This window comes from Saccostrea echinata, unplaced genomic scaffold (assembly GCF_033153115.1).
Source record: "Saccostrea echinata isolate AGI-Se365-2 ecotype Australia unplaced genomic scaffold, CSIRO_AGI_Sech_v1 ptg000009l, whole genome shotgun sequence".
Lineage (NCBI taxonomy): Eukaryota > Metazoa > Mollusca > Bivalvia > Ostreida > Ostreidae > Saccostrea > Saccostrea echinata.
In genome coordinates, this window is record NW_026889758.1 from 19606986 (window position 1) to 19634620 (window position 27635).

The following is a 27635-nucleotide window of genomic DNA, read 5'->3' on the forward strand; positions in this document are numbered from 1 at the left end:
TGAATTCCATGACCCCTGAGTCAGGGATTCTGGTGTTAAGGTTGGGCTGTGCTGAATGTATAGTGAAATGCATTATTTCTTTCAAAATCTTCTGCTCTGTTCCTGGGCATCTGGAAGGTAAAGCACAAAGATGTAATAAACAAGGGTATTTTCACCAGATTTGTAAAATTCCGGGCCACTTGGTCAAGTGTTCTGGTGCTTGGCAGGGCTCTATTAATTTGTATTTTACTGTGATAATAAATCACTGTACAATGTAATTTTAAGGTCAATTGAATTTAACCGTAAGTAATTCTTTGTATAGTGTAAGTTGGTCCATCTGTTGATATTCCAAGGGTTTTGCGTTTTAAACAGAAAATGGCATCTATGTCGGCAGTACGTTTTTTTTTTGTGTTAGCCTGAGTACCTTTGACATTTCTTTTATTTTTGGGATATCTCAGCATGTATTTAAGGCCTTGCTGGCATGTTTTACTCACTTGGGTTTGGCGAACACAGCCTAATGGCTATCTCTTTCTTTTTTTCTTCAGCGTTTCTGTTTAGAACACTGTATACCAACGTTGTCAAAAGTAAAGAAGACCCGTGGGGACATAGATACTGTTATTTTTTTTTTCATAAGTCTCACATCTTTTGTAGGTCCCCCACATTCCTGCTTTTTTTTCATAAACTATTCATTCATTCATTGAGATACTTGTTATTAATTTATTCTTCTTGTAATTGAATTATATTTTTATCTAAAACTTTATCTGGGTAGATCGCCACAGTTGAGGTAATTTTATTACGAGTATTTTAATGAATCAGAGAAGCGCTACTTCCGGCTACAATCAAATGACCGCTGATCCATCGAAAAAAGAACGGAACGAAAACATTACAAAAATAAGTTTATTGTCATCAGAAATTAAAATCATTTCTGAACAATTATAAATAATATTCGATTGTAAGCTGTTATGTACTAAAAAGTGAAAATACAAGCAAGGGATGGTGTAAAAATTTGTCATCTTTTACAAGTTCATTCTTCAAGGTCATCAGAATGTAATTAACTTTTATTCAGGTGAGAAACAATAATTTGAAATGACGTGTCATCTGAACAAGAATAAATCTTCTAAAAACTTAATAAAAACTGACAAAAGATATGTACAGAAATGTAAGGGAAAAAAAGAAATTCTGTATGAAGGGTTTAAACTTTTAAAAAGATTACATTTTGTAACTCATCGATTGACTTTCCATGGTTATTAAAACATAACTATTTCAACTTTTCCTTTAAAAAGAATTCAGCAAATCTTTGCTCAGTTTAAATGCATTTTTTACTCCTGTCCTGTAGACGTATATGGTAAAATTGTTACATTCAATCATCCTTCTTTTCTCAATACCTTTCTTGAAAGCTGAATTTTAAGTATAGAAAAAGTTAACATAAAATCACACAGTCGCTATAAACTGTGCTTCATATAAATAATTGCAGAAATGAAAATAAAGCATAATAATAATATCATAAACGCAAGCCTAGATTACTCGGCTCTTTCTTGTGAAGGAAATCTTAGTTGTTACAAAATCACTAAATACCCTGGGAAATACATGCATTTCTAATTAAACAAAATATGAATAAAAGTGCAAATATCAAAGTAAGAAAAACGAATTCTCGCACATTTACACAGAATGATCATAAACGAAATGTTTTTAAAAAGTATTGGTATTAAAAAAGAAAACAGGGGTCAAGACCTTAATGGAACACATGGCCTGGAGATAAAAATGCAGACAAAAATTGAAATGTTTTCTGTTAACATATGGAATCATGAATAATAGATAAGACTTCCAAATCCGCTAATAAGAACAAGCTAACAATACCATCTTATTAAAATTACATGACGTGAAAAGCAAATGTATCATTCAACAGTTATTTTTCAATTAACAAAGAGAGTAATCATGCATCCATCTTACAACTCTTCTAAAATAACTTTCTAAATACTGTACAAAATTGACTGAGTAAAAAACTCGACATAAATAATTGAAATAATACTGCTAGGCTAAAATGCAAACTGGGTTTTATTCTCATAATTTCACAAAACTGAAAATGTCAATAACAAAATTTAAAGAAACAATCATGAAAATGATCCAATTTCCGTTGTGATATAAATGTGTTTGCCCAGCGCTGCTTTTGCTCATGGAGTATGGTGCACCTGAAAACCAAAAATATAATGATATCTATAAATAAATGTATAAATTTTACGGAAAAATCTAATACAGTCTATGCAAAATCATTGAAATTGTCGCCACGTTTTATGACGTCATATTTTCCCTTAAAATCTATTCAGACTTTAAAATAATTTATATGATTCTGTTATTTGATATATAATATTGTATCATAAGTTCGACCTTATCAACACTCTATCATGTTGATAACAAAACGCACAAAACAGTCTAGTTTTTATTTTTGTATTATAAACTGTAAATTGAATTTATTGCGCCTTAAATTGTTATCCACACTTTTTGCACTTTTTTTATTAGAGTTGTATCACAGTAATTTGATAAATTACTACACTGTGTGAGCTATGGTAGGGTTCACATGAACAATGTCAGCCAAAAACGACGGGAAAAAATACCCAGATACTTTCAAACAGTGATAATCTTTTTGGGACATCATCTTTGTTCCTTGTATATATGTATGATACTGTATGTGTCGGGGAAAAAAACTCGCAAATATCTCGCTGTTAAACACCTTAAGCAACAGTATGATTCACCGTTTTCTTGAAAAAAAAGCAATTTTTCCAAATATTTGCTCGGGGTGTTTAACAAAATGCTACATTTTGATATTGTGAACATTCTTCTCTTCCCTCGATTGGATACATGCAATAGTACTCCTATAATCATACATGTATGTATTAACGACAAAATCGACCAATATCTTACCACAAGAGATTGTTTAAGGTTCATCGATACTCTGATAAGAGAGATAACTCTAACTGATATAAATTACTATTATTCTTTTACGAAATTGTCACATTTAAAGGCCATTTCTGTCAAATTTTGCCCCGCAAAGTATGCTGAGAATGTTTGCATTTTAATTATAAATTACATGGTATTACTTTTGGGAAATCATAAGCATTAAGAAAAGATTTTTTATGAGTGAGCAGAGGGATGTTGAACCTTAAGCAGACTTTGTTTCTCGTTCACACATGCACTGAGAGATATAGGCATCGTGACCTATATTTTATTATATATTGCAGTAACTGTCCCAATCCTGTCTAGCTTAGGGCATCAGCAAAAATACAGGTAGATACAAATGTACCAGATGCTCTTATTTCTGGTAAAGAAGCAGTAATAACCTACCTCCTTCAAAGTATTCACTGCATTTATCCCAAGTTTCGAACCTAAACTTATCGGGTATGAGTGGACATGGAGATTAATGATCACATACTGACCTTAAGAAGGATCATCTCTCTCTCGAACCAACACTCCCTTATCAAACACGTAAACTCATGTGGTTCATTTCTTGAAGTGTAAATTTTTCTGTGTAAATCTTGTTTTCATATAGATAACTTTAAAATAATTATATATTCTATGGAGAAAAATATTTTTTCCTAAAAGTCTATTATCAAAGAGCTGTAGAATATTAAGGTTCCAGTCGTTGAACATTTACAAAAATCCAATACATGTGTTATCTTGAAAACAATCCAAAGTCATCGAAATTTTTACTCAACGTTTCATATATTATAATTAGTAAGGAAAAAAGGATGAAAGTTCCCATGAGTTTCAGATACAGTGATAGATCAGAAAATTGTTTCTGGAAGGAATTGAAAAATCAGACATGCGCCAAACCCCTCTAAAACATGCTTATTTCACGTACAAATTCTAACAATGGCGCCGGTACACTTAATTCCAACTTGTTGTCCGTCGTTTAATGTATCATTACCCGGGTTATGTCCGTTTCCGTTTGGATTGTATGGGATGAAGTCGTCGTATTCTGAGGGCTTTGCTATCCTGTTTCTCTTGCTTAATGTTGTTGTCGTAAATAAGGGGATTTGTGTTGTGGTCACTGGTTTTGCTTTGGTGGCAGGAATGAACTCTGTAAAATCAATTTTCTATTTCATACATTTTGTTGTGAGTAAGATTTTTAAATAATTTAAAAGAATAATTTTTAAAATTTACGCAACGTTCAGTGAATTGCAATGCTGCAAGAATGACAATGATTAACTAAATACACATGTAACTTAGATAATCTTCATATAAATCAGTTTTAGAATGACACTGAATCTAGAACTGTATTACTGGAGAAACATTCATACTGAGCACATTCAAAACAAGTGGATTTGAAAAATATGCATTTAAAACTGAAAGATTTTACATTGCCATTTCATGCAGCCTTAACTGTCTCCAAGCGTAATCAGACATAAGATCGTGACAACTCCTCCAGACAAAAGCAACCACTTCCTTAGGTACGATTTTCTGAAATCTTTGTATATCACAGCTGTTAAACAGATCTTTCCTTTTCAAATCCTGTGACCTTGTGAAATGACCTTCTCAGAATATGAACGCTATATACCCTCCGTCATAAGCAACCTTCCTTTTTACTTCGTTTGAGCATTTACTCTGGTTTTTACCCCGGAAGATACTCTACACTAACACATCTTTTAGCATTACCTTTGACCAATTAACCAGGAGTAAGACACACCCGCAAGTCTTAAGCAGTCTTTGTGTTAAGTTACTTATTTCTCATAGCAAACTTATGGTGTACGTATAAATTTCAAGCTTTGGAACTCTTTGGCCTTGATCTTGTCGAATGACTTCGCATCAAGTTTATATGCACCCTCTAGTCATAAATTTTGTGCCTGTTAAAAATGCCTATTAAAAAGTTAAAACTCAGATGCAAAGTGGAACTGACGGACGGACAGACAGAAGATCATGGTTATTCTTACATACACCGATCCTGCAATGTTTGCTACATATGCATAATTATACGCACCACGTCGTTTAAACTTCTTCAAAAACAATTTTGCTAAAATTATATTGCATAGTGAAAAGAAAAAAATAGAATAGGAAGTAAAGGACACTTCTGTGAATTATACTGGAATTCATAAAAATAGCACATGGAATTCATAAAAATAGCACATGAATTTAAATAATTGATGCAGATGAGAGTCTTAAAAGAGGTGGATACTTCGTTAATGAATTATTTATTACCATATAAGGTCATTGCCTCCTCGTCCTCACCAAAAGCATTACTAGCATAACAGGAGTACTGCCCGAAATCTTCCTTTGTAATGTTTATGATTCGCAGACTAAGAATGATAGTATGGCCTTTATCTTGATAAATGTCGATGCGGTGTTTGTGCGAGTTGGAGAGAAAGTTATTTTGAAAGCGCCATGCTGACACTGCTTGTGGGAAGGCGGTGACTTTGCACTCTAAAATGGTCTCCTTTCCAATGGACTGTCCCAGTCTTCTGTTGTCCAGCCATACTTCTGGTGGAACTTAAAACAATATCCCTTGTTAATGGCTTCTATAAATGCTGAAGTCTTTAAGGTCAGACGAACGTTCCTCATTAAAATGTAATTTATCCCAAGAATCATTGCTATTTTAACAAGTTTCCTCACAAAAAATGAGGTATCTTACCAGGCATTTGGGTAAGATACCAGAGGATAGTGTTTCTTTTATAATCCTATTGGAAATAACTTGAATTGCTGATGTAACAATTTTTGGTGTTTATACCATTAAAGGCAATTTTAAAAAGGATCTAAACAAAACAAAACGAAACAAAAAGATGACAATAATTTTATATATTTTGGTATATTAGAAAGAGATACAAAATCAGTTATCCAAGGAATATAGTCTCCAAAGACTTACTCGCCAACTTTTAAAGCTTATATTGAAAATATTTACTGACTCAAACATTTGATACAGTCACAAATCCCATGCATTAAACGATTTCTTAAAACCACAACTCAAATATACATGTTGCACTCTAATTCTGTAAAGATCTTAAGGTCAAGATCAAGTAAATGAGCTAAATTAGACTTTCTTCTTGGTGCTAGATTCATTATGACGTCATAATTGATTTAAACTAAATTTTTCCCGTACTTTACGGCTTCAATAGAATTATGTAGAAAATAAAGCACTTTCATGGAATTAAATTTGAAATCATGCCAAATGTAACACCGATACCCTTATTCCGTTTAATATCATTTCAAAGTAGAGATCAAGAAGATATGAAAAACCGTTTTCTGAGAGACTGTAGGCAATATTGATACATTTCCTTTGTCTGAGATGGAAAAAACTCCCATATTTATACCAGACTTTCTTCATTTTTCATTGAAAATGGGCAGTTTATAATATGCTTTCGATGAGTTTACCCCAAAACTATGTCCGGATACACCTTATTCTACCAAGCTATATTCGTAAAGAATCATTAAAAGAAAGTGTATCTCAAATTTGAGAAATCTGTGGGCACCTTTCATTCACTAGATCTTGACCTTAAGATCTATTAACGCTTAAAAATAGATATTAAAAATATATTCAAATTTTAATATAGTTATACGCTAAAAATGTTCGTACAAATTGGTATTTATTCCCACTAAACGGTGTATGATATATCTGTGTCGCCTGCAGAGCAGAGCGGCACTTAGGGGTCACTTTACCCAGCGTCTGTCTGTCTGTCAGTCTGTCACACCTTATATCTCGACAACTGTACGAGGTATATCATAGTGTCGTTATATACAGGGTATTTTTTTACATTTAAGAGGTAAGTCTAAGCTATTAACCATGTGCACTGCACTATTTGTCAAAAACTATTATCAGAAATACCAGCATTACAATCCACTTGACCCTCACCTTTGACCTACTTTGCAAAAAATACCCCGGGAAGTTTAATTTTACTGATGACTTTTGATTTTTAAGAGTCAGGATTTTGATAATTAGCATATATACATGTTGCTGAGATCAGGCTTTTGTACTTTGAAACTGTATGATATTCAGTTACCACACAAACTAATATTTAAATAATATGAAAATACATCGGGATCAGTATTCCACAGTGGATCGTGTAGACTGACAATTGCAGTAAAGAAAGGCTGAAATCTCTTTTGGAGGATTGTTGGAAACACGCATTAATAAATGATAAATACTAATAGTCATTTCAATAATTTCAATTTAATTATTCATTTGAAGGTTAGGGACCCATATTTTCTTTGATTGTCAGATTCTATCGAGGTCTTATACAATCCATGGATGCCATTTTTTCTTTGCAGGCAAATGCATAAACTATCATGCTAATAGTAAATAAAAAGCAGACCACTCTTAGATTTATTTACATCTTTAATGACAAGGCAGGCGACACATATGTTCCTTGGAACACTCTAGTTTTTAAATATCTTTTACTCCCATCTACACTAAATTGTATCATACAGCCCTAAAAAACACACATAACTTGTACTCACATTCCACCATAACGCTCATAACGCGGTTCACGGCTGGAGGGACGTCATTGAATGCCACACACTCATAGATTCCATCACAATACCTGGATACATTGTGAATAATCAGGATCTCCCCGTTAATCCCCACCCCTGAAGGAAATGACATTATTTTAAAGTACAACTCTATTTGAAATATTGTTCTTAGTAATATTGAATAGTGAATATTTTCAAGATGAATTGATATAATTGAAGTGGCGATGATGAATGAATGTAAAAAAAAATCTTTCAGTTTATGATCGAACTCTCGTCTTTTCCATTCCAGTAAACGTAAGCTTCGAGACTTTTTATTTTTGAAATATAGTACATACCAATGGTAAAATTTAATAAAGCATCTTCATAAAAAAAAGTTGCTTATAAACATCTTAAGAATACATTGTTACACATGATTATGGAAGCAAAAAGCTGATTATGATAGTATAAAATGCATGAATTGAAAACGACAATTGTTTATAATTATAATGCAGTAAGATTTGGCGATTGCTATATACTTTTTTTTGGTAGCACACAGACAATAAAGTGATAACGTGATGGTGTATGTACGTTACTTTTCCCATTTTCGTTTCTTACAAATAACTTTGAAAGAAACTTTCACTATACAAATACAAAACACAGGAATGCAAGCCACGTTAAAAGGAGGAAAATGCAACCCACAAAAAATAAATATACATTGACATTTATTGTTTAATGAATATAGTAAATGTTCTTTATGAAAATTGTTAAGTCGACAAGATTACTTTTCGTATTTATACATGGTTAATGAAGATCTATTTGTTTGTAGAAGTATTCTGCTACGGCTTGTTAACAGAAAAACACAGTTAGCACTTGCATCTGAAACTGGTATATTAATTAAGGTTTTATATGATGTTACTTTTGATATATTCTATTTAGTGAAAATTATAGTGAAAAAAATCTATTATTGCCATTAGACACTGTTATTCTAAAGCAAACAGCAGAAAAGTGAGAGAAAGAGATAGACGAGACATATTCATAGGCTTTGACCTGTAGAGGAAGACAGAAATAAAAGCAAATCGTGCGGAAACCACACTCCAAAACAGGAAGTATAGAGTGTACCATTATTTACCACCGGATCATGTCCGATAACCGTGGCTATCGGAGCGGAAGTCAACTCTACTTCGAACACTGTAACAAAAATATGGTAATACGTCAGATCACGTGTCTCATACTATGGCAACATATCTTATAGAAATCGAGGAATAAGAATGGAAATTATGGGGTTTTTTACATGAATTATCAGAAAATTATGGGTATCCGTCACACTGATTAGACTCTACCCTTCACTTTATTTTTTTACAAGTCAAATTCCTTCTCGACCCCATTGTACAAGATAAGTTGCTCTTGAATAGTTCTGATATCAATAATCAGTTTTTTCTTTATATAAAATAACTTCAAACTTAAATCTTGGTACATAAGAAATTATCACGGAAGAAATTATTATTGAACACTAAAGCATATTTTGTTAGCTACAAGTCAATGTATTCTCTGTAACCATGACAACAAAAACTTTTTTTCTGTAAAGTGCTTCTATGTTTGGATTAAATTTTACAAATTTTGATTTGACGTTTTTGTTTCTTGAATGAATTATTTCATGAGCTTAACTGGGGTAAAAGTTACAGTATATATTTAAATTTAAAAAAAAAAGCTTCTTTGAACAAAAATATCACTGGAGTATTAATATCCAAAGTTGTCCAAAAATTAGCTGCAGATCTGTAGTTCGCTGGTCTGAGAAGAAAAGGGGATGGACGACCAAAAAAAACTACAGTGCCACCCATTGAAAAAAGTGTGTACATGTTTTAAAAAGTGCACTGTTTCTCGATCTATTTCGCTGTATATCGAAACTGCTATCTCAAAATATTAGTAACCGTGTGTTCATAACATACTCTTTGACTACTTCCACACCATAACATTCCCCCAAAGCGTTTTTAATAGCCCTCCCGGGCCTGAAATTGAGACCATCGAAAATTTTGCCTATTTATTTAGCCAATTTGGGTGGCATGACTTGTCCATACAGTTTTGTTGTGGAAATAGTAAATAAATAATAAAATATATACTATATATACTTTTTTCAATGGGTGGCACTATAGCTCTCTTGTCGTCAATCCCAATTTTTTTTTTTTCAGAATAGCGAGCTACAGATCTGCAGCTACCAAAAACGGAATCCCCAATATTAAATATTTTTAGTTGAAAAATAGTATTAGTAACAATTGAAACCAGTATATGACAAAAAATCTTATGATCGAACCCTATGCAGTAGGTAACCTACACACAATAAAGTTTCAACTCTGTCATTAAATATGGAAGTTGTTTCATAGAATTCCCATGCTCTTAATTTTTTTAATGATTGTCAGATGATAAAATCATTTTCCAAAATCTTACAGAAAGAGAGATCGCTAAAAAGTGATTTTCAAGTATTTTGTTATTATCTGTTAAGCAAAAAAAAAAAAAAAAAAAACATGTTTGGTGATTTGATATGTGTTAATTCGCAAATGGTGCAAAAACATATGTTATTCAAGTTAAAATCCATACCAAAATTTGTTCATTAAAAGAAGTGCATAGTTTAGAAAAGTGATTTTAAAAAATATATATTTATTAAATTAAATTGTTTTCTAAATAAACCATAGAGATATTTGTGATAATATGTAAGAGGACATGAATGCCCAATGTTAGTAAGAGAATTACTCTTTGCTCTTGAATTAATATACGTACATTTGTAATTGCACAGCCTAAACTATTTAAACTAATTAATCTACAAACTATATTTCATCCCCACAGATGTTTTTTAATATAAAATATGGGTTAGGATCTAACTAGTTAGTGATTTCACATTGATGATGTGGAAAGCAACAAGCAATGGTCATAGCTGTGGATTTTTTGGGGAAATTGAAATGTTAACTGTTTATATCAATATTTTTCATAGATGTCTCGTATTTATTTTCCCTATGAAAAATAGTCCACAGTATGTACACTGCTTGATTATGCATGCGCACGCATCTGACATAGACATGTACCTCGATGACTGACTGTGTATAAGCAGTGGTCATCTGACAGCTGGTTACCATAGTGACCGTGGGTAGTCGTCTTCACTCCTAGTTACAAATGTGTAAAGTTTTCTAAGTGCAATTAAGTCACAACGATCCCTGGGAACAACTTGTTTGCAACTTAAAAGGCATGAAATATTAAGTTTAACGATACAAAACCTAAAATATGTGTAATGTCATACATAGGGTGCGAATTCAAAAAAACACAGAAACATATTTTCACATAAAATCTGCACCAAGGCTTGACAATCAGAGGAAGTTAACGTTAAGAAAGTAAATAAATATTCAAGACATAATGGATTAATTAAATACATTTATGCTTATATTCAACTTTCGAATAAATCTCTCTAAATCGTATACAGGTACTATGTTGCAAAGCCTATATACAACATTCTTGGAAAAACGAAAATGGGAAATACTCTTCTAATTTCAACAAGTGCAACACTGAAGCGGTTGATTTCCCCTTCTAAGACAAATTACTTCACACTTTTTTTTCAAAACTAAAATTATTCTAGAGAAATTAAAGACTTACTTTCTTTATGTTGGTCTCGACTGTCCGCATGTGGCTTCCTAAACCATTGCACGGTTGGCCTTGGGATACCAGTGACATTACAGGTCAAGGTCACTGTGTCACCTTCCTTTGCCGTCATGTCACTACTTGAAGAGTCCAAAATTTCGGGCGGAACTGAATAGTCAGATCAAAATTTGTTAATTAAAGTTCTATGATTTCTTTGGAAAAAAAATCATTTCAATATTTACTGAATATTCAAACCATATGTATGCATTTGCAATATTGTAAAGAGGTCAATACGATGATGAACCAAATTCAAGTAAATGTTATATTTAATAAACAAAAATCATATTGTAAGTTAATACTAAATATATACAAGTACATATATGTATATTTTGCACATAGTGACGTACATCATACACAAAGATTGCCAATACAGAGAATAGTTGATCTAAAAACAATCATACAGTGTGATAAATATGTGTTTACGATATATCGTTATTTTAACTACAAGTACTCATCTTAAAAACTAATAGTCATCATAAAGTGATAAAAAATATTTCTTGTACTTCATTGTACATTTCAAAACATTCAATTAACACATACACAAGAACAGACAAAAAAAAAGCATCGAGTCATTTTATTTATTTATTTCGTGGGTTTTTGTGTCTAACTGACAGAAAACTGTGAATGGTTTGACCAAAAACTTCAAGATTAGATTCAAGTCCATTAAAGAAACGAGAAAACCTCTCAACTACTGCAGAGTTCAACTAGTTTGCAGATGTTCCTTATGTATTATTCCGTGAAATGAAAAAAAAAAATTGCATTAACCAGAATAACTGGAATAAGACTCTGGTTCAAATTTCAAATAAAAAAAGTGCCATATATATATATATATATATATATATATATATATATATATATATATATATATATATATATATATATATATATATATATATATATACGTATTTGATCTTCGTGTCCTGTGATTAAAAATGTGAAAGAATAAAGCATATCATTAGCGCACGCAAAAGCAACTGCAAAGCCATGTACGTGTTAAATACCCAAAGTGTCCTGTTAAGTTTCCATATGGGTGAAGACTAGCTACAAGAAAAGTCTTACTATACAACTTAGTTGTGTGACATCCGAGTTAATGTGAAGTCTACCTCTATTGTTAGTAACAGTGACGTTATTGTGCGCCAAGCTTTAGAGAAGAGAGAACTGAGAACTTGCGTCAGAGGTTAAAGCTATGGGTGTGAGTTGGGCGGTTCTTGATACAGTGGTATCCAATCGGTGTGCAGGACACAACATATAATTTGTGAAGGGGCAGGACCTCTAGACAGTGTGTAAATTACTCATTTCCAAACTTTCTACAATTTTTTCATGATTTAATTTTTTTAACTTGTACAAGATGCAGTATAATGTGTGCTCTATAATTTTGAGAGTAGTAGGAACACGATGTAAATCATATTTTTAGTTTAGACCTCCAGACCCCCTCCCCCAAGAGCATTTATGAAATTATAAATCGTATGATCTGTTTGCCTATTTTAAGTTTGCATTTTTAAAAAATAAGTCTCACATTGGAAACATTGCCCTTCCAGACTGCAACGACCATAATGCTTTATGGCTGTTTGCATTAGGAAATTACCCTAAACGTCATAGATAATGAAATAGAAAAATTGCACAAGTTCCGAGCTATAATTGCAATGCTTTAAGATGAAGTTAAATAATTCACACACTGTTAGTTCTAATGGGTCAGGGGGCAGTGTACACGCAGCCTTACCCAACACGTTCAGGAGGACTGAATTTGTTTTAATGGGCAACGTGTTGATCTGACATACATAATTGCCCTGGTCAGTATATTGTACTTCACGAATAAGTAAATTCCAGTCCCTCAGACGGGGCCTTTCTACCGAAATTCTTTCATCGTTGATGATTCGACGATCCCCATATGTCAGCAATGTGGACCACCGATCGGTCCATACCACCTAAAAATAGACATGATGTCATACGATAATGAAAGACTTGTAGATAAAGTATATAAAAGAACATACCTAGAACAATCAATTCTATGGTTTTAGTTTTGATTGGCATTGTATTAATTTGACAGGTATAGCGCCCTTTATCTTCATATTTGACGTCATGGAGTAAAAGATTCCAATCTTTTGTGTGAGGACGGTCTAAAACCATGCGTTCGTCATCTATAATGCGTTTTTCATCTAAAGTCAGCAGAGTGGAATACTGATCCGTCCAAACCACCTGCAACACCACAGAAGTTATCTTTAAAAGAACTTTATTGTGCCTTTACTGATTTTTGACTCTATGAAAGCAATTCAATGTTTGTTTAATCCCTAAAATTCACTTGTCTAACTATCGTCTCCAAAAGCAGATCTTATTTTCATGGCATAAGATCAACGTTTGATGTACACCAATCAGAGACATTGTGGGTGGAGCTTACAACATAGATAGACTGCAACCTTAACCTTAGTTGAAAGACAAAAAATGTGCTTTCAACAGTCAATTTGCAACGTAGTGAGCGGAACCTTGATTCAAGTTTTTGTATCAGTATAATAAAACAAGGTATATCTTTTTGTAAGATAGATTCTGGTTTCCTTGATCACACCTAATGTTATATACCCAACTGTGTATCACTCAATTCTACTGTTGATTTCGCACTGTCACGTGACAGTGTGATCCGACTTTCCGGATCACTACATTTCTGAATCCATATCACCTCTTTCTGAAACTGATGATATGATAATATATATATTTCTCACAGGCTTTGTCTCTGGAAATATATATCTAGGTCTGATCTCAGGGACCAGAATCTTCCTAACTCCCTGATTGATATACGTACGTATACGTTTACTCTACGTAAAAACTATCCTCAGAAGTGGGTAGAAATGACAATTTTTACAGTACATTCTGAAAACCTGTAAACTGTAAAAGGAAGAAAGTTGACCGTGATTTTTTGTAAACTGCGAAAGGAACCAAAAATAAATTTCGCTAAACTGCAAAAAATAATAGTGGGAAAAAAAAGGTTGAGGAAAAATTTTAACTGTCTGAATGGAAACCTTATGTTCATGTATTTATAAGCACTGAATGCACAAAGAGATTTAGAAAGGAGAGATGATATATATAATTATTATGATTTATTATAATCAAGTTGTGAGGAGACTTCGAAATTCTTATACTTCAAAAGAAATGGTACTAATGATTATCTACTCCGCTCAGGTTTCTCAGATACCTAAGTATTCTAATTACACAATGTATACTTTTTTGAGTTCCCCACTAACTGCAAGATCTGTAAGGTGGAATTTCTATCGGATTGAAATGTCACACTTACATTGGTTTAAATGCGACTCGTGACTGCCGGCTATATTTCTATGTCCGGCAGGTGAGAATTAATATCTGGCAATATGGCCGACGCGTTGCGTTTACATTTCGATATTACAAATAATTTATTACGAAAACTACTTTCCATGTTGTTTTCTTTTTGAAATTAGAGTATAGCGACCCTTTTAAGAAATGACGTCCGATTTGTTGTGACTGCATCACAAGTGATGGTAGCGTCGAGATTCGCTCAAACGAGAGAGGAAAAAAGTTTAAACAGAAACAAATTATTAAAAGTAAACAAAGGTATGGTGTCCGGATAGGGTCATTTGCAAAAGCTCAACAGCGTGTTCAGAAAAACACGTCATCGCACAACACACCATCACGCTACCACAATTATACAAAACACGCCATTGCACTTACACACAACACGCCGTCGCGCTAACACGCTTTTAAACAACACGCTGTTGCGCTAACACTTTACACAACACTCTGTCGCACAACTCGCTAACACAACTTTGTGATAGCGCGACGGCGTGTTGTGTGTTAGCGCTAACACACAACACGCCATCGCGCTAACATATCATTGAACAACACGTCGTCACGCTAACACAAGTTTGCACAACACGCCGTCGCATGACGGCGTGTTGTGTGTTAGCGCCACGGCGTGTTTTTCTGAAGCTGTTGACCTTTTGCAAATATCCCTATCCGGACACCATACAAAGGTTTCTCAAAGATTTTTCAAGAAAAGAAATAAATACTTCAACATGCACGGTTCTGTAGAATGGATTCTGGATTTAAAAAGAGAGATAATATACCATAACAGAAAATATCCACCTCAATAGCTCACACAAACAAAAGAGTTGGAATATAATAAGGATTTGAGGTACTTATCATTGAAACTTTTTTCCCAAAATATTTGACATAGTATTCCGCAAAAAGACAAAAAGACCCTCATCCTTCAAATCCTCAACTGAACAAAGTAAAATCTTGTGAATGTGAGCGTAGAAATTTCCCTGCTAATGATTTTAATCTTTCATGTTTCAATTATCTGACTGGATGTAAAAACAAAAATTAAAACATGAACACCTTAAATTGCCTTATTTTTCGTAGCTGCAGAACTGTAGCGTTATGGTTTTATATTTAATCTTTGACGAACAAAAACCAAAATAAAAAACCATAACGCTACAGTTCTGCAGCTACGAAAAATAATTGCAGAACTGTAGCGTTATGGTTTTATATTTTAGTCTTTGACGATCAAAGACTAAAATATAAAACCATAACCTACAGTTCTGCAGCTACGATAGCTAACCAATTTACTTTACAGCTAATACATCTTCGTTTTGTTTCTAATCGTTTACTTTTTTGTTGACAGGTTTACTACATACTTACCCTCAAACCAAACTCTCAACAATGACACTTTGGTGGCACAATATTCTTTTATATATTATTTTTAGCAATAGAAAGAACAATTATTAGTATCAAAATAGAACCAACAATTTTTATTTCATGATGTTTGGATGAAAATATATGAAGCAATTCTTTTTAGTTCTATGAATCATTACTGCGTGTTTATATACAAAAGTATTTAATTTACAAGCATTAGAAGGTTTTTAACAAAAATTTAGCTGTGCAGACAACAAATTATATGTAAATGCAGTTTTCAATTTTAAAAATCTGTTTTAGAATAACGATAGTCTAGCACACCGTCATAATTACATTGAATTTGCCATTGTGTGCTATTTTGCCTTGACGCTTTTATCCAGAATTTTAGAGAATAATGACTCCATATTGTATCAATTTCACTTTTAAGGATTGTAAATTTCAAATTGTCGACAAATAATTTTTCGATGTCAGTTTTCACACGCAGAAAAGAACGACATTTCGTGATGGGTTTGAAAACTGAAATAGAAGCCATGTATTAACATGCACAGCTTGGTAATTTTTTAACTACTAGTATCATTTTCATGAGAAGCATTCCCACAAGAAGGCTTGTACCAGGAAACTATTTCATTAATTGATGTATTACTTCCACTTTTAGTCAATTTATGTAATGAAATGCTATATTGTAAATGAATTCCTGCAACATTCTTCTCCTCAAGGTGATTCTACAATAGAGAAAGCAATAGCTTGACAGAAAATTGTGCAAAACCAACGTCAAACCAACGTCAACCCACTCTTGAATTAAAAGTACTCGTATGTTTAATGTTTTATTCGTAACGTCAATCCATCTTTCTTCACTTTAGATTGTAAATGTTTACATTTTGAAATAAATTATTGTTTGTCCCTGTAAAAGTTATATGAACTTTTCAAGACGACCAGTTATCTGTTCATCAAAATAGTTGATTGTCTGAAAAAAATCACTTTTTATTTCTATGTGATCTTTTCTCAGAATTAGACTTATCAGCCCAAATCATTTTTAAAAAAAATGAAAAAAAAATTAAGCCAAAAGAATATGTATTAAAGTACAGAGTTAAAAAAAAATGTTACAACATATTTAGTCGTCAAAAAATCCTTTAAACAGATGAATAATCTAGCCCCTTATGAAGTAATGTAACCCACCTTGAATTCTCCTAACGACTCAATGGAACAGGGAAGAACAGCCGTTTTACCAGCAACCACGGTTATGTTGACGATAGGCACATCAAAGCTAGGTTCTACTGCCATTATATCTAGTAAACAACAAATCAAAAACATTTTATTTCCAAAATCTTAAACCATATTTTATTCAACACTTGAAATTCTTCGAAGATTTAGGTGTTACAATCGTGTTATTTACCTGCTTCAAAGTTTTAAATGAATGTTCCAGATATATCTTCCCAAAAAGATTTAAGGGACCAAAAGATTTTAAAAAAACCAAAAAGTTCTATTATGTATAATGTTCATTCACAATCAACCAGACATAGTCATAACTGTCGTTTAAGTGGACTTGATTGTCTTAAAATGACAGTGAGAAAAATTTACACACCGAAATTTTGGTTTTTAATTTAAACATCTTTCAAGCAGGGATCATTGTATACCCAGGTATATACATGAAGTTGCTATCATTGATACGACACTTAAGAGGGCTGGGTGGTTGTGGCCATTTTCAGACTATATTGATCTCCTTTAGAAGAAGAGCTCCATATAAAGATATATAAAAAGGATCAAATTTTAAAACTAAAATGTATGAAATTTTTGTTTGCCAAATGATAGTTGACAGCTTAAGATATCAGATCTAAAAAAACTAAGTTATATCTGATGGTTAATTCGTTGACCCCCCAGCTTCCTTAAGGAAACTGAGAACGGAATAAATTGAATTAAATTGTCGATTAAGGCAAGGACAGTGTTGTTTAGCAATCTTTTTTTTTTTACAAATAGTAGTATGTTTGTTCAAAAGAGAATAAAAAGGGTAACCCCCCCCCCCGAAGTTCCATTTACCACAAATATAGAGTTGATCTTTTCAACGTAGGGAATGAAAATGAGGATACTCTTTGATAACTTGGAATGATGTAAAGCATGCTTTCAGAACTAAATTTTATTGCTTTTAAGAATGTTTCTATTCCAATGAGTATATTTATTTCATTAATTTCCCTTATCTAGAAGTAAAACACAAACACAATTTTGGATAATATTTCCGGGACAAATTATACGGTCAAAAGCGAACAATTCCAAAGATCGCTAAAAAGGTGTTTTTACTGGAGAACCTTGATCGTTCTTAATGCAATAAAACTGACACAGAACTAGTGGAAAGTCCAAAGATACTCGCGTGGATTGTTGATAATATCCAGACAACACAACTCTGATCATTTATGGTTGTTCCATAACTTGTTATCGACCATCAGGGAATCAAACGCTTTAAAGACGCCCGCAAGCGTCACAGAGAGGCAGATGTCAGATGGGAAAGACATAATGGCGAGTGATGGCTGCGCTTCAAGATAAACTGGTTATGAAGACCTAGTGATGAAGAATTACATCAAAAGATAGAACAAGGTTCAAGTGGACTAAATGTCAAGCCATAAAAATACCATTTGGGATCCAATGATGTATTTTATTACTACATTCTAATCAGTTGTTTTTTTTTTCTTTTGAAATTCAAAATACTTTGTTTTACCCTAATCTATTTCTAAGGAGAAAAGTTAATCGCTCAAATGTTTTAAAAATTGTTTCTCTTTTAGGATTAAATTGCTAACATTAAGATTTTTGTTTTTAAAAGTTCGCATCTTTTATGACGACTAGGATTGGCTGGGATCACTTGATGACATCACTCAGGGAATCCAGTCACATGAAAGTAATTAAGTTGGTGTGTTTTTAACAACACGACATTCATAATTTTCATTTTACCAAATCTCTTGAAAAATAAAATTCATGAACCACAATAGACGCAACACGTATCATCTTCACTGAAACCAAAATGCTCCGATTTTAAGATTCATCCTATTTGTAATGGAGATTGAGAAAAAGTCATCGGTGCCGTATTGAATATTGCTAACACTTTCTGTGTCATGTCACAGCGTCTTCTGAATAAAAAGTCAAATAGTCATTAGGTTTTCTGATTCTCACGAGAATTCCTTTGAATTTAAACTTGAGAAATTTATTCCATATCAATGGAGATTCTTTAGCAGGGGAATATCAACCGACAGACTTAAACATTCACTTCACGGAAATGGCTCTTATTCAAAACAAATTGTTAATGCAGAATGAACAAGTATGGGATTATCCGGCTTTATGTTAAGCGCCATCTGTGATTATCTTGTGGATATCTTGTAGAATCATTAACATACTGATTCATTCAAATGAACTGGAGATTAAGATACAAAACCTGTGATTCACGTCAAAAGAATAAAAATGATTACTACTCTGAAATCTAAATCTTTACCAAAACCATACATACAGTGGATATATTTAATTGTTCATTTTCAATCATTAGTATTATATATATAAAAAAAAAACAACAACAACCCATCATTAATCTGTATTTTAGTGACTGATAACTTATCCAGTGAATAAACATGTATATTCTTATGAAGTTTTTTTTTCTTATTCTTATATCAACAGAAGTATATTGTTATTATATTTATGTAACATACCTGCATGACGACTGTAATGTAAATTTTGAGAACTTGTTGGGTGGCAGTAAATAAATACAAAATTTGTACAGTAGGAAAAACGAATTGTATTTTGAAGATAAAAAATGACACTGGTGATGTTGATTATGATATTATCTCAGCTACATTACATTTTCATAAAAAAGAAAAATAAAGAAATTTCTTTAAATTTAAATTAAAAACAGGTAGAATATATAAAAGTGCAATACACTTCATCATGGTACCATAGTAACTAGAGACATTATTCTTTTTGAACATATTACTAATTTGTTTTTGAGACAATTACATTTTTACTCCTTGTAATTCAGACATTTGTCTACGTTTCTGATAATTATACCATGATCATTGATCTCTGCCATAGAGCTCAGCTGCAATGCAGGTTAACAGAGATACCTCTTAATATATTCTTGTATACTGACGTATAATTCAACCATTTCTGATTTTAGAAAATCTATAGTAAACAGAAATAGTAAACAGAAATGCGGCATGATTCCTGATAATATTTTACCTTATTCAGTGTTAAAGTTTCTGTAATCATGTTCTTTAAAACATCAAATTATATGTATAATTATTATTTTTTAATTTTTTTTTTTTTTTTTTTTTTTTTTTTTTTTTTGATTTTTTAAAATTTAATTTTAATTAAAATTATCTAAATCTAAAATCTAATTTTTTCAAAAGGATTCATTTTTTTTAAAATTCCAGTTGGGGAGATGTAAAATCTCCACTGCCTAATTTAAAATTAGGAAGTGTCTTAGTTACAAATAATAATCCTCAGACATTATGATTTTCCTGCTTTTAGAACCAACTTGGATCTAATTTCTCAGGAAAATCTGCAAATGTTGAGCAAGACATTTGCACGCTAAGTAAATTTTCGTCTGTTAGATTATACAGACATAAACAAAAAGAACAAATATGATTTACGTTGCTTAATTCTTAGCCGAGGTTGTCAATCGGTCTTAAATAACAATTCTAAATCAGACAAATTAGAGGCATCGTGTGAAGGCACGCCAGAACCAAATTAATGTCAAAACTACAAGAATCATCTTAAAGAAACGGTCTGTGGGGTACATTAGTCAGTTTATGGTCAAATATAAGAGAAAATGTCATCCAGGATTTCGTGAATAAAACATTAGAAAAGACAGTAAGTAGAAAGAATGGTGCACGTCCATTTTTCTGCGAGGTCATTTCCTAATAACTACATTGTATAGAATGCGTGCGGCCTTTTGTTTCTTTTTCTTATATTGTGTTATATTGTGTTATACGTCGTGAGTCATAAAGGAAGCTTAGTATAGGTATCAAAGCAAGCTCTAGAAAATCAATGGCTTTGTATAGAAAACGGCGGAATACTTGCAGAAGTCGGATATCAAATTATATAATTATTTACGAACTTTAAGCATGCAATTCGTACTTAAGACATTTTTGCAGTCAGGAGATGTAACTTGAAAGGGTATTAAAGATAACAGTTTTCTCTTAAACAATTAATAGTTAACAAACTGTTTAAAGTTAAGAAGCAAACATAAATCACAATACTATAGCCTTGAGTTTTAGAAAAAACCTAAGGACAATTTCTTTTTATTTCTAATTTATATTTACTTAAAGGTTTCTTTCCTTGTCAAAGTTTTTGACAAAGGATTGTCCGTTTTACCGATTTCTGCCTCAGACACAGTTGCAGTATATAGAGGAAAAGGCTGCACGCAAACAAAGCGACAATTCTGACATCATTAGACTTTGTTTCTCAATAGTCACCACAAATTACAAACAGCAAAAGCAACATGGCTTTATTCTTTGTCAAGGGACATGGTGTAATTTGGCATTTAATGACCACACTTTGTAAAGCACAAGAAACATTCATTTGAATTTTGAATGAAAGGATATTCAAGCGTAGGCGAAAGAGCAATGAGGTACATTGTACACGTGTACAATATGTACATAATAAATGTACATTGTTTTAAAACGTACATACGATTTTGTTTCACAGGATCCCATTAGATTCATAAGGACACCGTTTCATTGGCAAAAAATCCTGGAATTGCATTTAGCACGCTGATTTAAATAATACAGTAATATATAATACCATAAACAAAACATCAATAATTTTCTACCCTTTTTATATAATTTAAGGAAGAATGTCTAAAAAAAAAATAGAGAAATGTGCCCTGAGAAAAAGTATATATGTGTGCAACAGTTTACTAGTGTGTGCTATGAAAAAGCTGTGTGCGCATATATTTTTTTTATACTAACGCATGCGCATTCAACGAATTATAAAAAATTTAAAATATTGGCGCCAAAGTTTATTGGTGCATTTTTGAAGGACGCCGCATGCTTTGCGCTGTTGCAGGTGCCAGGATTAAAGTACCTTTAATATCATAGATTCGTGTGGTGGATTCCCGCGCAATGAAGCCTGAAATAGGACTAACATATGTCAATATTTCTTATTTTTCATGATGAATAATGGATACTGACAGAGTTGTCATGTTGTGTTCTGTATAGTTGAGAAAAGGCCAATCATCTAACGCAGAATGGATAAAAGTGTGGACAGACATTCCCATTCCTGTCGATTCCCATCCAACAAAACTTGCACAAAAGATAAACTCCTCAATGGATGCGTTAAAATAATAATTGTATTTAGGAAAAGATAAGAGGCTAGAGAACATCTTATAAACTTTGAAGACTAACTTAAGCTTTTTTTAATGGAAACTTTTAGTGGTTATATGTCTTTGTGGAGGTACAAGAAAATATATTATGGACTTCAACTTATCATGAAGGTGAAAAAAATCTGAAAATGTGCACAATCAGTTTGGAAGTCGTTGTTTATTTATAAAGTTCAATCTTATCTCTGTCTGCCAATACACAGCAATATGGTTCTGTGGCTTCCCAACTTGTTATAGAATCAGATTGTCAGACAAAATAATAAACAGAAAAAGACTTCTTCATCACTAACTACATTGGCGGCCAGGAGAAATCTCTTCTTAATTGGTGTAAACATTTTCCCATTCGCATGCCATCAAGATAATTAAAATGTTAACAAAATTAAGGGAAAAAAAATCGAATATTTTCAATCTCCTCACATGGAGTTACAAAAAAATATCTATTGGATTTGGATCGATTTCTTGGTGGAACGTGACGTGTTTTGTGCAAATTAGTGGATTAACCACGCGCTTGGGTGCAACAATAAGTAACTACTAGAAGCCGCCTCGCCCGACCTTTTCTACATTAGAACTTGTGGACTATGGCGCCTCCAGTACGAGACTGAAAAAACTTGATAATTGAAGACGATGTGAACACAATTATTTTCACACCTCGCAAATTTCTTGATTTTTCTTTCACCATCTGAACAAAAAGGCACATTCACTCTTTGAAGACTTGGTGATGTTCATTTGTTAATAAAATCCAATGTCAAATAAGAATCCCTCCAGGCACTAAAGCAGGGAGGGATTATTTCTTCATGTCAGACATTGTTTGTAGCTCAGTAAGACATAAATATCACCAATCCGAAGGATTCAAAATTAGCCATAAAGAACAAGTAATCATTACATATTTGCTTTTCATAAAATTTCAGTCATGACTGAATGAATGTTTCAGCACACCAGTTATAATTCTCACCTCTATAACGATTTTCAAGTGTTGGTGTCAATGGTTATATTTACTTACAAACGATTTGCAATAGGATGTCACTGAAATGTATTTGCTTGAAAAGATTTTGCAGTTATTGAAAAACCTCGGATATTTAATGTGGAAGAATACCAAATATTTTAAAACTGTTTGCAAACATGGTCGAGTATCTTCTAAATGGGAAATCACATGAATCAAAAAATCTGGGGGGAAAAGCGTTGGATTGGTGATAAAGACCCAAAATGAGGCTGACAAAATAATAATTGATGGACAATAGAACTTATGTTCCGAGAGCCGTCAAATTAACCACATAATTGACAGTTTGTGCTGGTTCGGAAATTGGTGAAAGTAAAAACGACGGAATTGAAAACTAATCGTGAAAAAACATCTCTCTTAAACGCTCTGGTCGATTACTAGTTCCTAGCACCTCGCAAATTATCTCAGCTACCTCCAAGACAGGACTGCCAGCGCAAAACGGATACACTTTAGCTATTATTGTTTTCACCTTCACATTTCATTTTAAAAAGCAATCGATTGCTGATTTTTTGTGTTCGATATACGGTGACCTAAGAATATAGAAGTTGCGTTTCGGGGATAAAATGATACTCAGAAGATATCACCCCAGAACTCAGAGAATGAAAGAAAACAATAAAATTCTCGATTATTAGGTTAATTGTAACTCCTAATAATAGTATCATATAAGGGAAAAAAAGATACACATAAACCACGTTTAAACTCCACACGAGACATTTTTTCAGAAAACACAAAAAGGAAGTCATCACGTCATGAATTTTTGGCATAACGTCCGGTGAATCGTAAATTACGGAAACGATACTAAGAAATTGTTTCTGCGTTGTTAAAAATTTATGCCTCGTAAATTGGCCCAGTAGGTAGGTTTCTATAAAATATTCGAAAGCCAGAATTACAAATGTGTGATAATACCACAATTGACAAATTAGGCATGTATATTGAAGTTCACTTCCAATCACTGTGAATTATTTATAATTTCAGTTTTTGAGAGCTGTGATTATCTTGATAGTGCCCAAATTGTGAAAAATTGGCCACATAATTCGAGTTGTTTCGGCCCATTTTTTCTATCGTGTAAAGTAAGCGGTGCCTGATTTTTCTATGGTGTAAAGGTTAGTTTTGCATGGTGATTTTAAATGTTCATTGATAAATTTAACACTCAGGGTTATAGAATAAAGCATCATAATAAGAGAGAGAGAGAGATAGAGAGAGAGAGAGGTCTTACAAACCTAGCATAAAAGGGAAGCATCTTGGCTCTACCCTAGAGAATGTAACCATATGACATGAAAATATATGTAAAATATTCTTTTTCTCCATTCAATATTTTTTTCTTGAAAATATTAAATGACTGTTCCTTCAAAAGCAATTGTTTTCTGCAATCATTAAAATATATACACAACTTTAAAAAAATGTTTTTGGTTTTCAAATCGGGCAAGGACAGATTTGTTGCCATATAATGCAGGTAATATATTGTCATATAATGTAATGTAATATACTGTTATGTCGGCTAAGATATTAAGTCAAAATTTTAATACGATGGTTTCATACAACTAATACTAAGACATCGTTTAATTATCGGAATTTTACACGCCACTGGGGCTTATTCATCATAGATTTTTGGAATACAATTAAAACAAAGACACACTAAGTAAGAAACAACTAAAATTAAAATTTCTAAACGATTTTATTTTTCTTCAGAATCTTTCGAATATAAACTGACTGTAGTATTTATTTGTTTATATATGGTATATTCTACTCCTTTAAGTATCATTTGTATTCCTATGCAAATCTATTGCTTAAGTTTGGTATTTATCTGAACTTAAGAACTTTAAAAGTAGCTTTCCTGAAAAGTGGCTTTAAAATTATAAAGGCACTTTAAAAGGACAAAACCTATTTGTAAATTAAAAACTGGCAATCCATTAAACTTTGTGGAAGACTGAGACACTAGTATACGTGTACGTCTTTAAAGGATATTATAAGTAATCATGATGAGAGAGATTGAGATCATCGCTAGTCTGTTCGTAAATGTCTACCATAAGAATCGTAACTTGCTTAATTTATATACCATTATAAGTAAATAAAAATCCATACAGTTGGAAGACAGCGCGAGTGAATCTTTTCTGTTCACATAAACAAATCTCCGGACATAGCTCAGGAACATTGACCACATTGGCTGAACCATTCTTTGAAGGAGCAGCTTCATCAAGTACAGTGGACAAACTAAAGCGTTCCGATTGCTAATCACAATCCATTGACCAAAACTTATTACTAAGTTATCTTAGAAATGACTCAATGACAGAGCCAGTGTGTCTCCAAATCAAGATATGCTTGTGTTGGTTTGCGATATATCCATTAAGTGACCAATGGACCAATCGAGCCTGCTTAGGACTATATTGTTCTCTGAATTCAGGATTGCCAAGAAGAAAAGTTTTGATAAAATTACTTTATGCTTTAAAAAGCAGATTCGTCCTGCATAAATAATTTAATAAACAGAATGTAAATCAGAAGCAATTTATCTCGGAATAGGAGATTGTTAAACTGAAACAAATTAATGATCAATTGCACATTTCTTTTATTGGTGCCTCTTTTGTCTCGGATTACTCGGATGTAACATGATTCAAGATCAAGTGAAATATATATATATATATATATATATATATATATATATATATATATATATATATATATATATATATATATATATATATATATATATATATATATATATGCAGTTTTCAAACTTCTCGTTAGAGCATTAAACAATATGGAAAGGGCTATAGTCTACAGAGTCCATAGCAAATTAGTATAATAAAAAACAATGAACATGAAGCAGATTAATGCCATACCTACTTTAAAAAAAGAAGAAATAAAATTACAAACAAGAGCGTAAAAAATAGAATTTCGTACTTATTCATTACCTAATAAACCTTCATAAGATGTTTCTTAAATATGAGTATTAATGTTTTTGATCAATTTAACCATAGAAATTGGTATAATTTAAACTAAGAATTACCAACAGGACATTAAAAAGCAATACACTTATGTATTTAGTCGGCAAAAGAGGACTTAGACTTAAACATTAGTAAACAATAGACGATTGGATCGATCACTCGTTATTTGTGAGATTAACGGTTTATCAAATCAATCTTGGATAGAATTAGGAAACTGTCTATGAAAAATGGTAATATTTGCAATAAAAGCAAGGTATTCATGGCTTAAAACAAACAGAGAGGGTTTTATGTTGTATTACTGTCAAATAATTATTGATACAAAAATTCCAGACCTCGTGTAGATTGCAAAGGGTAGATTAAACTTTGAATACCAACATAAAAACGACAGCTGATATCTGCTTAGTCGTAATTTTAGTAAATTTTACCAATTAATACTAGAATTTCCGACAAAAGCCATGCAGCTGGCAAGTTACTTATGGATAAATCCATTACAAGCGTCTGTATAATAAAGTATCAAAATGACAGAAAAAAATTATCTTACATTGGTATAAAAACATAGTCTTTGAACATGATTTTCAATACAATTTGTTTTTTTTTTTAAATAAATATAAAAAAAAATATTTATGCAGAAAAATATTATTAAGTAAAAATGAATACAGACCTTTGCAAAGAACTCCAAGAAAACAAAATGCAATTTCGGTGAATCTGAGTACTTCATACACTTCCATATTTTTGATTGTAGAAATTTATTATCTCACATACTAACGCTAGTCAATATAAAGTCCTCATTTTATTCCACGAAAAACCCTTTCACTCATATGACAAGGTTTTTATAGTACTATAGATGTTCTCTTAAAGTAGTATATCAAAGTAGATATATAACATGGTGAAGTAGTAAAGCGACTGATGAACCGGATACTGTTCTGTGTCTCCTGTAATCTTCTGCTATTGACCGCCTTGTCTTAGAAATCTCCGATATAGTAATGACCAGCAATCAAATTTCACTAGATATAAGCACGTGCAGAGCGTGATCTCACAAAAAATTCAGCAGAGCTGTATCGATGGTTGTCAGGAAGTGCGCGCAAGTTGCAAGTTTCTAGCGCGTTTTTTCTCGTGAATCTGTGGGAACGGAGGCACGTGCGGAGAAGAAAGAAGCGCATCGCCTGACAAACAGTCAAATATTGACTGCTATTAGTAAATGTTCATAACTGTAAATCAGACCTAGTAATCAACATTTCCGGAACGCTCGTCTGTCTTTATTATGTTCGTCTGCTGTCTTTTGTTGGTCTTCTGTTGACGGAAGGGAGGATAAAATGATGAACCTGTCACAGATCAAATATCCACCATCGACCCATCCACAATGCTCACATTGACCAACAGGATATAGACATGTTTGCAAACAATTTGCTCGCTTCTCCTTATAAGAGAATTTGATAAATCGTGTAGGACCAATGATTGCTATAATATTTGTTTTAATAGATTTTGGGATATTTTGAATTGAGAGATCTGTCACTTCTCGATGTTAAATGTTAATTTGATCGACTTACAATTAGGGGCATTCAAAAGAGTTTGAAAGAGGCTATTCATGTCATGTGAG

The 27635-nt window shown here is 32.5% G+C and overlaps 1 protein-coding gene across 6 annotated transcripts; it reads right to left on the reverse strand.

The window, feature by feature from the left end:
- Positions 1–862: 862 nt before the first annotated feature.
- Positions 863–27395, reverse strand: LOC133181964 (opioid-binding protein/cell adhesion molecule-like). 6 transcript variants are annotated; one of them, XM_061316627.1, is made up of 11 exons: positions 26700–27395; positions 21805–21849; positions 16924–17033; positions 12812–13016; positions 11047–11199; positions 10485–10562; positions 8530–8598; positions 7420–7548; positions 5170–5457; positions 3836–4054; positions 863–2168 (listed from the first exon to the last, which is right to left on the reverse strand). In XM_061316627.1, exons 1-11 carry the CDS (start codon positions 26764–26766, stop codon positions 2041–2043), a joined length of 1491 nt encoding a protein of 496 aa, XP_061172611.1. In that variant the 5' UTR covers positions 26767–27395; the 3' UTR covers positions 863–2040. The 6 variants fall into 6 exon arrangements, with proteins under 6 accessions (XP_061172611.1, XP_061172613.1, XP_061172610.1 ...); XM_061316629.1 differs by lacking the exon at positions 12812–13016 and adding an exon at positions 13083–13287 and having other exon boundaries at positions 3902–4054; XM_061316626.1 differs by lacking the exon at positions 12812–13016 and adding an exon at positions 13083–13287.
- Between the last annotated feature and the right edge of the window lie 240 nt (positions 27396–27635).